General features: G+C 41.7%; 1 protein-coding gene across 3 annotated transcripts in view; it reads right to left on the minus strand.

The window, feature by feature from the left end:
• The window catches only part of SF3B1 (splicing factor 3b subunit 1), a 62,923-nt gene that overhangs the window by 38,782 nt on the left and 11,539 nt on the right, over nucleotides 1–12,602 (minus strand). For all 3 annotated transcript variants that reach the window (XM_059928408.1, XM_059928409.1, XM_059928410.1), the window contains one exon: nucleotides 91–267. In XM_059928408.1, coding sequence (XP_059784391.1) covers nucleotides 91–118 — 28 coding nt within the window. In that variant the 5' untranslated portion in view covers nucleotides 119–267. The remainder of the gene's footprint in view (nucleotides 1–90; nucleotides 268–12,602) is intronic.

The following is a 12,602-nucleotide window of genomic DNA, read 5'->3' on the forward strand; positions in this document are numbered from 1 at the left end:
GAACCACAGGAAGAGGCAAAAACCTAGGAAGACAAAGTCTTAGCAGGTTGGGCAGCGGAGAACCTACGTAACAAGGGAAAGACCGCTTACCTTCGTGGGTCTTCGCGATCTTCGCCATTTTGTCCACTCGAACACACAGACGGAACTGGCGCTCCCAAGAACTTCCGCTCGTCGCCGCTGCCACGGAGAAAAACAGCTGGGGGCCGCTCTCCACGCAAGCGCCAAGCGGGAGCGCGCTCCGTCGATGACACGTGACAGAGCGGCCACCTAGATAGAACAGAGAGGTGCATTGTGGGTGGAGGGAGGAGCCAGGGTTGGGCCCGGAGGCGGTTTTCCCGGTAAACCAGAAAAGGGCTAGGTGAGCCTTAGTGCCTTAAAGTGAGTAACTCTGACCTGGAGTAAAGTGGATTATACCGGGGTACACCAGGGCAGTTAAAAACAGCCACTGAAGGAAACATTACGGTTTCAGGGCTGGAAGAAGCCTCAGGCCTTCAATCCCCTTCCTCCAAATTCACCGGACCGGCGTTCTGGAGCCAGACAAAAGCTTTCTTTAGCATGTCTCAGCCGTTGCAGTGCTTAGTTACAGAAACAGTTACAACAATCTCAACCCTCGCGCTGTAATTCAAGGTCATTTTTCTTTCTTTCTAAATACCATTTGGATAGGAGTTTCGTCTACAATATACGTTCCCAAACACTATTGAAATTCACATAAAGTGGGTAAATTGATGCTAATCCCATAAATCCCATAAAGTGGATAAACTGTGGCTAATCCCATTTAAGAAATGAGAGAAAAAACTAGGGCGGGGGGTATATATAAATTGTGCAATATCACACAGTTATTAAGTTACACAGCAGGAACTCTGCCAGTCTTTTAAAGCCTTTTTAAACTTTTTGAGTTCTTAGAAAAGCCCTGATCGTCAGCATTAACACTAATGAAATGCCTCTCTCAATCCTAAACGTCATTCCTAAATCAGGAATTTTTAAAAGATAAAAATACAGCGGTGGGGTGGATAGGGAGGGTGGGAGGGGGACGTAAGAGGGAGGGGATATGGGGATATATGTATATGTATAGCTGATTCACTTTGTTATACAGCAGAAACTAAAACACCATTGTAAAGCAATTATATTCCAATAAAGATGTGAAAAATAAATAAAATATATGCTAAAAAAATACAGCGGTCTTTTTTCTTCTAAGCATCAGCTATATGAGCATAAGCTTGTATTGTCACACTGGCCTTGGACTCTGAAGAACAAAAGAACTTAAGAGGGAAGTTGGTACTGGAAGCAGCCTTGTAAAGGAGGTAAGGGTCAGGTTATAGCTATCACAAAGAAAACAGTTTACCTTGCTGTGTGACTGACTCAATACAAATATATAGTAGAAACTTTAGTAACAAAAAAGTGAGATTTTTTTATTAGCATCAATGAAAAAATCAATTTGATGGGTTAAAGTTTTCATTTGTTTGATTTAATTGTTTTAATTTAGGTTAAACAGTAGCAGGAGGAAGAAGGGGATGAGATAAGAGAGGAACATGTAGATTATTATGCCTATTGTTGATAAATTCTAGTTCTTGGATTGTCAGAGGGTCCACAGACATTCCTTAAATGGTTTATAACCTACACATAGATTACGTGTATTCTTTTATAGATACAAAATAGCATATTTTAAAATAATAAAAGAAAATGAATGAGAAATAATGAATTAGAAAACGGTGTTATATGTCCATCAGTAACCAACAAACTAAAAGAATTGATCCATGTTGGCAAAAAGATTGCAAGTATGTTGCATTTCTTGATTCATGATTTTTTATCTTAAATTCGTTTATACAAGACAATCACAGTCATGTAAAAATATATGAAAAGGAAATTCACCAAAATGTTAATAGTGGATATTTGTGAATGATGGAATTTTGAGTGTTTTTTTTCTTTATAATTTTTAGTATTTTCCAGATACTCTGCTATGAGCATGTACTATCTTTATAAACAGACAAAAATAAATGAAATGAAAGCATTTGTAACACTATGCTTTGTCACATGTCCTTTGTCTTTACAAGATAAAAGCTGTGCCTGCTGGCCGCTTTGTATTCTGTGCATATTTCTCTAGGTTCCTAGGTATTAAGTTACTTTTGTAGGGCAAGGACATATATTGGGTAGTGAGATATAAGAGACTTTGCCAAAGATCAAGTGAGACTCCCTTCTCTTAATCTTCTAAAAGATGAATTGTCTTTAATAAAACAGTGACTTGGATTTTTACACAGTAAGAAACAAGGGTTTTTTAATAAGTACCCTTTACTTTCCATTTCCAATATTAATAAATAATAATCAGATATTATTTAAAATGGATTTCCTACCCTTTTCTGGTGAGCTTTTTAATTTCAAAAGTCAGAAGGGGTGATCTCCCCTCCCTTTTATAACCTAAACCATTGAGAGTGATGACACCCAATTAAAAGGAAAGTCCATTCCTTTTCTTATCAAGGACACTTGAAGGCTTGCTTTTCCTAATCTCAAAAAAATATTGGACTTCCCTGGTGGCGCAGTGGTTAAGAATCCACCTGCCAATGCAGGGGACATGGGTTTGATCTCTGGTCTGGGAAGATCCCACATGCCACAGAGCAACTAAGCCCGTGCGCCACAACTACTGAGCCTGCTCTCTAGAGCCCACGAGCCACAACTACTGAAGCCTGCGTGTCTACAGCCCCTGCTCCTCAACAAAGAGAATGCTGCGCACCGCATCAAAGAGTAGCCCCTGCTCGCCGCAACTAGAGAAAGCCCACACACAGCAACAAAGACCCAACGCAGCCAAAAATAAATTTATTTTTAAAAAATACTGCAAAGTAGCAAGTATGCATAATTTTTCTAGACAAAAACCAAGATATAATTTTTCAGAATGTTAAGTGCTAGCTGTAACTGCACAAATTACCTTTGGAGATAAAGCTATAAAGGCCTGGAAGCTCCATGCTATCGGAAAACCAGTGACAATTTATCAAGGCCATCTTTTCAGAGATAAAGGGACTGTCACAGGATAAATGGACCACAATCTTGATGTGTAATGTTGAGCTTTCCAGAAATCTCCTATATCAGAGGGACATCAGACTCTACCTACCCTAGGCCAAAAATCTACTTCCATCTGCATTTCAGTTATGTCTAAACTTCCAAAACTATAGTTTTATTTCTGAATACGCTAAGTTCTGAATATGCCAGTCAATGTGCCTGTCATGCCTGACTTTCCCTTCTAGCTTCAACTGACCTGACCAAACTCTCTATTTAGGGGAACAGCACTGGGTTGTTCTGGAAGAGACAGGCACCTGGCCAGCTACCTAGAACCTGGCCTGGAATACAGTATGTACACCCTGTCCATAAACAAAGGAAATCATTGGCTAAGCCAAGATTCCTTCTCCTGGAAATTTTAACTTGAAGTATGAAATGAACTTGCCAGTTGCTATTGAAACAGAAAGAACCAGAGGAAATTGTCACTTCCTCTGAAGAATCATGAACTCCTGTTGCTTGAGTCCCCACCACTACCTTGAATCCAGAATCACCTCCAGCTCCAAGCTTCCAAAGTCACATTCTTTAAATAATACTGCTCTTCTTGAACTAGCTTGGGTGATTTCTCTTCCTTTCAGCTTTACCAGGCCTAACTAGAACAGAAGAGCATATATTAACATATGTGTGAATTCATTAACCAGCTTCTTTTTCTAGCTAAAAGTCAGCTGAGAGCTGTCTTTGATTCACAGTGGTGAAATACCTAGATTCAGAGCACACATAAGTCAAGTAGGTGTTCCAGATAGCTAAGAGGATTGTGTCTCAGAAGCATCAGATACCTAGAATGCTGTGATGGTCTTCTAATGTGTCAACTTGACTAAGCTACAGTCCCCAGTTATTCATACAAATACTAACATAGGTGTTGCTATGAAGGCCTTGTGGATAATGCTTTAAGTCCATAATAACTGACTTTAAGTAAAGGAGATTGTCCTAGATAACCTGGGTGGGTCTAATTCAATCGGTTGAAAGGTCTTGAGAGCAGAACTGAGGCTTCCCTGAATAAGAAAATTCCATCCGTGGACGGCAACTTCAGCCTATGCCAGAGAGTTCCAGCCTGCCCTTACTAATAGCCTGCCCTATAGATTTTGGACTTGCTTATTAGCCAGTGCCCACAATCGTGTAAACCAATTCCTTGCAATAAATGTCTTAATATGTATCTCCTACTGGTCTGTTTATCCAGTTGAACCCTCATTAAAACAAATGCTAAAGGTAAATTTCACCATTCATTTATTCAAAAAATATTTGAAGACCTATCAATAAATATTCAGCAAGAACCCATCATATATCAGACATTACTTTAGATGCTGGGAATACAACGTTGAACAAGATACTGTCCTCACTGGGACTTCCCTGGCGCTCCAGTGGTTAAGACTCCGCACTTCCAGTGCTTCCACTGCAGAGGGCGCGGGTTCCATCCCTGGTGGGGGAGGGGACTAGGATCCCACACGCCACACAGCGTGGCTAAATAAATAAATAAATAAAAAGCTACTCTCCTCACAGAGATCAGATTCTTTGAGGGAGAGATTAAAAATCTATGTGTGTTTATATAATTTCAGGTACTATCAAGTGCTATGAAGAAAAATAAGGCAAAGTAAGGGGAGAGTGGGCAGGGTGGCAGGATAGACAGAAAAGGCAAGATGTCTGAGAGGATGACATCCGAGCAGATACCTAAATGAAGTATGGGAATGAGGACCTGGGGAAAGAGTATGCCAGACGTAGCAAGTGCCAATGTTCCAAGGTGAGAGTGAACTTGGGGTGTTCCAAGAACAGCAAGAAGGCTGGTGTGTCTAGAGTGGAGTAAGGGGGAGAAGAGTAGCATGAGATGAGGCCAGGTACCTGTGGTACCTGGCAGTACGACATTGTTGAATGGTTAAATTAATATTGAATGAAGGAATCTGCCAAACTTTCCTGTTCTGTACTGTCTCTGCTAGCTTACAAAGAGACCTGCCACATAATTTTTGCTACTGGATTCTCAATGATAGATGTACCATACAAGGGCAGGAAACACTGTCACTAATGACTCAGCTTAGGATGGCTGTTTTCACTAGCTGAACTAAGAAACTGGCTGAGGGTGAAGGAAGGTGGGAGGTCAGGACCAGAGAAACAGGATTTGTGAAAGAGGGTAAGGGATGTTGGACAGACTAGGGTCCTTAGGTCAATGACAGGTGATCTGTTGTAGGCAGGTACCAGAGTCAACCTAGATATGTTGGCAGTAATAACAACAATAGTAGTACAAAGCTGGCAGTTCTTGATGTCACCCAAAACCCAAAGAGACCTACTAGGCAGAGTATTCTTTCCTAGTGATGGGAGGTACAAGATGCAATAGTTTGTCCTTTACTTTGGAGGGGATGTCCAGGCATGCCCCAGGCCACTACGCCCCTAACACAGTGGTTCTCAACTGCGAGTGATTTTGTCTTCCAGGGATACTTGTCAATGTCTACAGATATTTTTGGTTGTCACAACCTAATCCTCTTTTCCTAGAAGGTCCTCCTTCCTGTTCCCACCCCCATCTCCTGTACTCTCTTTCACCTGGCTTACTCCTCACCCCATAAAACGGACCCAGTGTCACCCCACCCAGGAAATCTCACCTGAGGAGTGAGATATAGATAGCATGCTTTGATACTGCCATCCTCCTTAAATCCCACACCATCTCTAACTACTCTAGCCACTTTGTATTATAATTGTTTCTATGTGTCTTTCTCCCTGAACTGGCTTGTAACACCTAAAGCAAGGTAAAGTGAGCAATCACTGGCATCTAGAGCATAGGATACTGCTCAATATCATAAGTTCCACAGGAAAGCTCCCCACAACAGAACTTTCTGGCCCAGAATGTCAATAGTGCCACCCTGGGAAATCCTGCCCTAAAAATATCACTAACGAAGCAGACTTTAATTTTCATTGGGTTTATCTCCTACCCTCTGGAATATATATGTCTTTCCAAGGCCTCCAATGTACCTACCATTTCCTGGTCATTTAGTCTGATTAACATGATTAACACAATGCCATCCATATGATGGATTGATATGACGTTCTGCTGTCCAGGTCCTTTAAGACTATATTATGATAGGGACTTCCCTGGTGGTCCAGTGGTTAAGACTCTGTGCTCCCAATGCAGGGGGCCTGGGTTCGATCCCTGGTCAGGGAATTAGATCCAGCATGCTGCAGCTAAAAGATCCCACATGCCGCAACTAAAGATCCCACATGCAGCGACTAAATATCCCGCATGCTGCAGCTAAAAGATCCCACATGCCGCAACTAAAGATCCCACATGCAGCGACTAAATATCCCGCATGCTGCAACTAAAAGCCCACATGCTGCAACTAAATATCCCGCAATCAACAACTAAATATCTCGCACGTGGCAATGAAGATCCCGCGTGCTGCAACTAAGACCCGGCACAGCCAAATAAATAAATATTTTTTAAAAAAAGAAAGAAAAACTTAAAAAAAAAAGGACTATATTATAATAGAGTTATTATGATAGACCATATTATGGGAGAGTTAACATAATCCAGGAGTAAAACTTAAAATGTATACTCCTGTGCAGTTCAAGAAAATGAATACTGTTTTAAATCCTTATTGTTAGGGATGGAAAACAACTCTTTCATCAAATCAGTACCTGTTTACCATGTACCTGAAGTCACATTAATCTGCTCTAGTTACCACCTCTAGCACAGCAACTGCAACTGGGGCTACTACTTGGCTGAATTTGTGATAGTTTACTGTTATCCTCCAGGGTCTGTGCAGCCTTTGTAAGGGCAAGACTTCAGTTTACACATCATGAGGACCACAACCCTTGCATTCTTCAGGTCTTTAAGGCACTAACCTCTGCCATACTTCCTAGAGTATGATAATGTTTTCTATCTACTATCCTGGCAGAGTGTGAGGGAAGCTGTTCATTAGCCTTCCCTACTATGTTCTTATTCCAGGAACCAATACGACAGTTTAGCCAACTTCTAACTATATTCATTCCAATTAAACATTTGGGGAACTTGGGAAACGACACTTGGCACTATGAGCCAGACCTGGGCCCGGACTCCATTTATAACCCTAGATTCCCACTCTAACAGGGACTGTTATGACTCTTTGGGTATCAATGTCAACTTGTACAGGGTCCACAGCACTCAAAACATTTGGTTATTCCACTTTTCCCAATGAACAGTTACCAGAGCAAATGATAGGTGCCTTTGGAGAAGTACGAGGGGATTCATTAACACATACTTACCATAGTGTTACATGGTCCTACTTCCTGGGGACCTAGCTTCTCTTTCAATCAAATGGTCTGAAATCAGAGTTCTACATCTGAAAACTAGCTCAGGCATGGAAACTATTAAAGGATCAGTTTTTGAAAAATTTTTACTGGAATAGCTGCCTTCAGCCTCCTGAACATCCAACCTTGGTTTCTCTTGGTTGTATAGATTGAGCAACATCCTTGTAGGCTGCCCATCAATCTTGCCTCTAAGGACACCCTGTTGCATTAACAATCTCTGTATCTTTCCCCAGGTCAGGACCCCTGACGCAGCCATTTCGACCTTGTGCTAATTATAATTGTACCCACCTTGCTTCTGAGGGTGAAGCATCACCACTTGGCCTCTATTTTGGGATCCCATCATCCCCATTGCTTTCATGGAGCTAAGCTATGTAACTTTTTCTGCTACTATCACCTGGGGCCTATAAAGGACAGTCACCGTCACCATGAGTAACAGTGCTGTGCTGAGCCATATAGCAGTCTGAGGCAAAAGGAAAAATCAGTAATATTGATCCTGTCTTTAAAATTTTGACATTTGTTCATCATGGACTTTTCTGCATTATTTTTTAAACACCGTATTAAAATATTATTTATCATGGTTACTGAGATTTTTGGCACCCCCTTAAATTTTGAACCTGAGGCCAGCACCTCACTCACTTCCCCTCAGTCCTGTTCAGTGATGCTGGTGCCCCTTTCACATTTCTTATTGCTTTAGGGAAAGGAGTATCCTCTGAGCCTTCCTGTGGAGCACAACCATCTTCTAAGTTTTCTAGCCTTAGTGTAGAATACCTACTCTAGCATACCCACCTCTCTGAGCCTTTTGATCCCTTCTTCCACGATCTTCCACAGTACTTCTGCCATTTCTACACCACTTAATGTGAGCCATCCCAGTAGAGTGTTAGCACTGCCTCCCCTGATCCTTGTCAGCGTTATTCCGTATCACGGGATAGCACTCCCATATCGATAACTCCTCCCTATCCATTACCTTCTGCTACCCAGCCCTACCCCTTGATCTGAGACCCTCAGAAGTTAGTTCCTTATGTCATCCTCCAGCTCCTGCTGGTACATGCTAGGTCCTTTGACTCCTTTGAGGTGTCCCTCTCCTCCCTTAGCAGGCCCAGCATTTCCTTGGCCAGGTGATATATGACTTAACCGCAGTTTTTGGTCTGCTGTCCAGGAAGGAAAATTCTTGAGTGGAGCACCTGTCTTCTAACAAGTCAAAGACTTCTGTATCTTCTTCAAGCAAAGAGGGAGCACTAGCTTTTTCACAGAGAGGATTAGGCCACATCTGTAGGCCCAGAGGATTCAGGGGAACCTAGGATTTCAAGTTGCCTGGGTGCACTGACCCAGATGTCCTGATCCTATTTCTCCTGATTGAAATCCTTCCCAATCAGTGCCCTCACTTTGTATAAAAGAAATGTTGAGGCTGAAAATTTTGTCCACTTTTGGAGCTCTGCTTTTTTTTTTTATTGGTTTGCAGAAATGGCTGAATTTTTCTTTTTCTTTTAATACTTATTTATTTGGTTGCGCTGGGTCTTACTTGCTGCATGCAGCCTCCTTAGTTGTGGCATGTGAACTCTTAGTTGCAGCATGCATGTGGGATCTAGTTCCCTGACCAGGGATTGAACCCGGGCCCCCTGCACTGGGAGCGTGGAGTCTTATCCACTGCGCCACCAAGGAAGTCCCTGGAGTTCTGCCACTCTTAATATTAAGTCCTGGACCTGACCATCAGCCTTTTTTGCTCTCTGGCTGGAGACAGAGACAATGAGACTCTCCTTATATACTACCAATGATGCCCTCCAGCTTTAACACTTAACAATTTCTTAGTGATTAATCACTCTCAGTCTTTCAGTGCCTGTCTCCCAATATCTCAATAGGAGCTATTAGCGCTTCACCTACCACCAGTAAGAGGGTCCTCATTGCCAGCCAGACTGCAGGTGATCAAGATCTAAAAAATCCCATTTTAGAGTCTCCTTTCTTGGATCACAGGTTGGGTTCCCTGTGAAGCAGACTCTGAGATGGAGATTTGCATGCAGAGGGAATCAGAATCAGGCAGAAGCAGCAGCTGAACCGCCACTCAGTTGCAACAAAGACCTCAATTCTATGGGGAACTCTGTAGATGTTTTGGCCCTTTAGAGTTGTCCCAAATTGGGGCAAGGGAGTTGAGGCTTTATATTCCCATATCAACATGATTTTGGATGTGAGCTTCCCCGGGCAGAGGGCATGACCTTGGGAGAGGCAGCTTTAACAACGAGCAATACCCAGAGAGGGATGCATCAGAGAGCTGTCACCCAAAGAACTTCCAACAGCTCTAGTTATGAGAGGAGAGAGAAAGGAATCTGGGCAGCCTATAGCATCCACTACAAGTAAACAAACGTGTCTTCCATGAGATGACAATGATGCAGCCAGATAGAGGATGACACTATCCCCTAAGGATATGAACCTCAAAGAAGCTCGGGCTTTCACAAAAAGGTGGATAAATAATGGTCTGAAAGCAGTAGTGAGGAGTGATGGACACAAGGGTCCTGCTCTCTTGACCTTGAAGTACACAGGTAGTACACAGGTAGTAGATGGGTTGGCAAATGCCCCTTCCCAAAGTTCTCAAAAACCATTTTCTTTCTTGGAATGGTGATTAATTGAAAATAATTTTTAAAATCATTTTTCTTTCTTCATGGCAATTTATCAATAGTTATGCCTCTCCAGGAGTCTCTACATGTGGAAATTGGAGGGGTGAGAACATGCACGTGCTCTCAGTTCTGAAACCTTCTTTCTCTCCCACTAATGCAGTGATTCTCAAACTCTAAGAGCACTCAAGTCCCTGAGGAGTTTCTTTTTTTTTTTTTTTTAATATTTATTTATTTATTTATTTTGGCTGCACTGGGTCTTAGTTGCAGCACGCAGCATCTCTGTTGGGGCATGCGAGATCTTTAGTTGCAGCACATGGACTTCTTAGCTGCGGCATGTGGACCTTAGTTGAGGCATGTGGACTTCTTAGTTGGGGCGTGCATGCAGGATCTAGTTCCCCAGCCAAGGATCAAACGTGGGCCCCTTGCATTGGGAGCTTGGAGTCTTACCCACTGGACCACCAGGGAAGTCTCCCTGAGGAGCTTCTTAAAAGTGTAGGTTGTAAACCCAAATTCCAGAGAGTGATTCAGTGAGTTTGAGGTGAAGCCCAAGAGTTGATAATCTTTACAGGTGGCCTACTACCATGCATTGAGAAACACTGCATATCAAAGCCTCTTTTCTCATCTATATCTGAATTCTGGGAGAAGGCAGACAGATCTCCCATGTTCCATGGTCAGAAGGAGAAATAAATGTACCCGGTGTTCAGCAGCCACCCACCCCCACCCACTTTTAGATAAAATGTGCCTATGGGTGAGAAAGAATGAGCAGCATCGATATGAGAGAAAAAGCACAGAAGAGCTTTACAGGGAGCCAAACTTCAGCCAAGGCAATTGTTCTCAACACCACAGGATGCAACACCTCCTTTATTCTCCTGAAATAAAAATCAGAGAATATGACCTGATCATTCTGAAATATCAATATAATACCCTAACTGAAATATAAATAAAAGAAAAATGCTTATGATAAAAAGATATATTGAGGAGTAGGAGATTTTATGAATCACAGGTTAGAGGTTCCAAAGGCACAAAGGAAAGGTTTAAGAGTGAAAATCAGGAAAGAGGAAGCACTGAGCTGTATAATAATGAGGCTAAAGGAGAGAATGATTATTAGAGGGACTCTTAGACATTGAGCAAGGATAACAAGCAGAGGTGTCTTGCTATTAGGTTGTCAACATAAATGGTCCTGGGAACCCTCAGGTGGGTGGAGCTAAAGCAGGGTTAAATGGACTCTCATGCCACAATCTTCCATGGCAAGGGACAGCAAACTCTGGCCCATTAGCCATATTTGGCTGCCATCTTTTTTTTTTTTTTTATATTTGGTGGTAAAATATATATAACATAAAATATACCATTTGAATCATTTTTAAGTATACAATTCAGTGCATTAAGTACATTAAATGCATTTCTACATTAAGTACAAACTACTGTACAACTATCACAACTATATATATCCAAACTTTTTTATCACCCCAAGCAGAAACTCTGTAACTATTAAGCAACAATTTCTCATTCCCCCTTCCCCTGAGTCCCTGGTAATGTCTAATCTTTCTGTCTATACAAACTTGCCTTTTTAAGATATTTCATGTAATTGGAATCATACAATATTTGTCCTTTTGTGTCTGGCTTATTCCACTTAGCATATTTTCAAGGTTCATCCATGTTGTAGCATATGTCAGAACTTTTTTTTTTATAGACCGTTATTGGAGTATAATTGCTTCACAATACTGTGTTAGTTTCTGCTGCACAACAAAGTGAATCAGCCATATGCATACATATGTCTCCATATCCTCTCTCTCTTGAGTCTCCCTCCCATCCTCCCTATCCCACCCCTCTAGGTCATCGCAAAGCACCAAGACAATCTCCCTGTGCTATGTTGCTGCTTCCTACCATCCAACTATTTTACATTTGGTAGTGTATACATGTTGATGCTACTATCACTTCGCCCCAGCTTCCCCCTCCCACCTCATGTCAAGTCCATTCTCTATGTCTACCTCTTTATTCCTGCCCCGCAACTAGGTTCATCAGTACCTTTTTTTTTTTTTAGATTCCATATATATGCGTTAGCATACGGTATTTGTTTTTCTCCTTCTGACTTACTTCACTCTGTATGACAGACTCTAGGTCCATCCGCCTCACTACAAATAACTCAATTTCGTTTCTTTTTATGGCTGAGTAATATTCCATTGTATATATGTGCCACATCTTTATCCATTCATCTGTGGATGGACATTTAGGTTGGTTCCATGTCTGGCTATTGTAAATAGTGCTGCAATGAACATTGTGGTACATGTCTCTTTTTGAATTATGGTTTTCTCAGGGTATATGCCCAGTAGTGGGATTGCTGGGTCATACGGTAGTTCTATTTTTTAGTTTTTTAAGGAAACTCCATACTGTTTTCCATAGTGGTTGTATCAATTTACATTCCCACCAACAGTGCAGGAGGGTCCCCTTTCACTACACCCTTTCCAGCATTTATCGTTTCTAGATTTTTTGATAATGGCCATTCTAACCAGTGTGAGGTGATACCTCACTGTAGTTTTGATTTGCATTTCTCTAATAATTAGTGATGTTGAGCATCTTTTCATGTGCCTCTTGGTCATCTGTATGTCTTCCTTGGTGAAATGTCTATTTAGGTCTTCTGCCCATTTTTTTTTTTTTTTTTAAACATCTTTATTGAAGTATAATTGCCTT

The sequence above is a fragment of the Balaenoptera ricei genome, chromosome 7 (assembly GCF_028023285.1).
Source record: "Balaenoptera ricei isolate mBalRic1 chromosome 7, mBalRic1.hap2, whole genome shotgun sequence".
NCBI classification, from domain to species: Eukaryota; Metazoa; Chordata; class Mammalia; order Artiodactyla; family Balaenopteridae; genus Balaenoptera; species Balaenoptera ricei.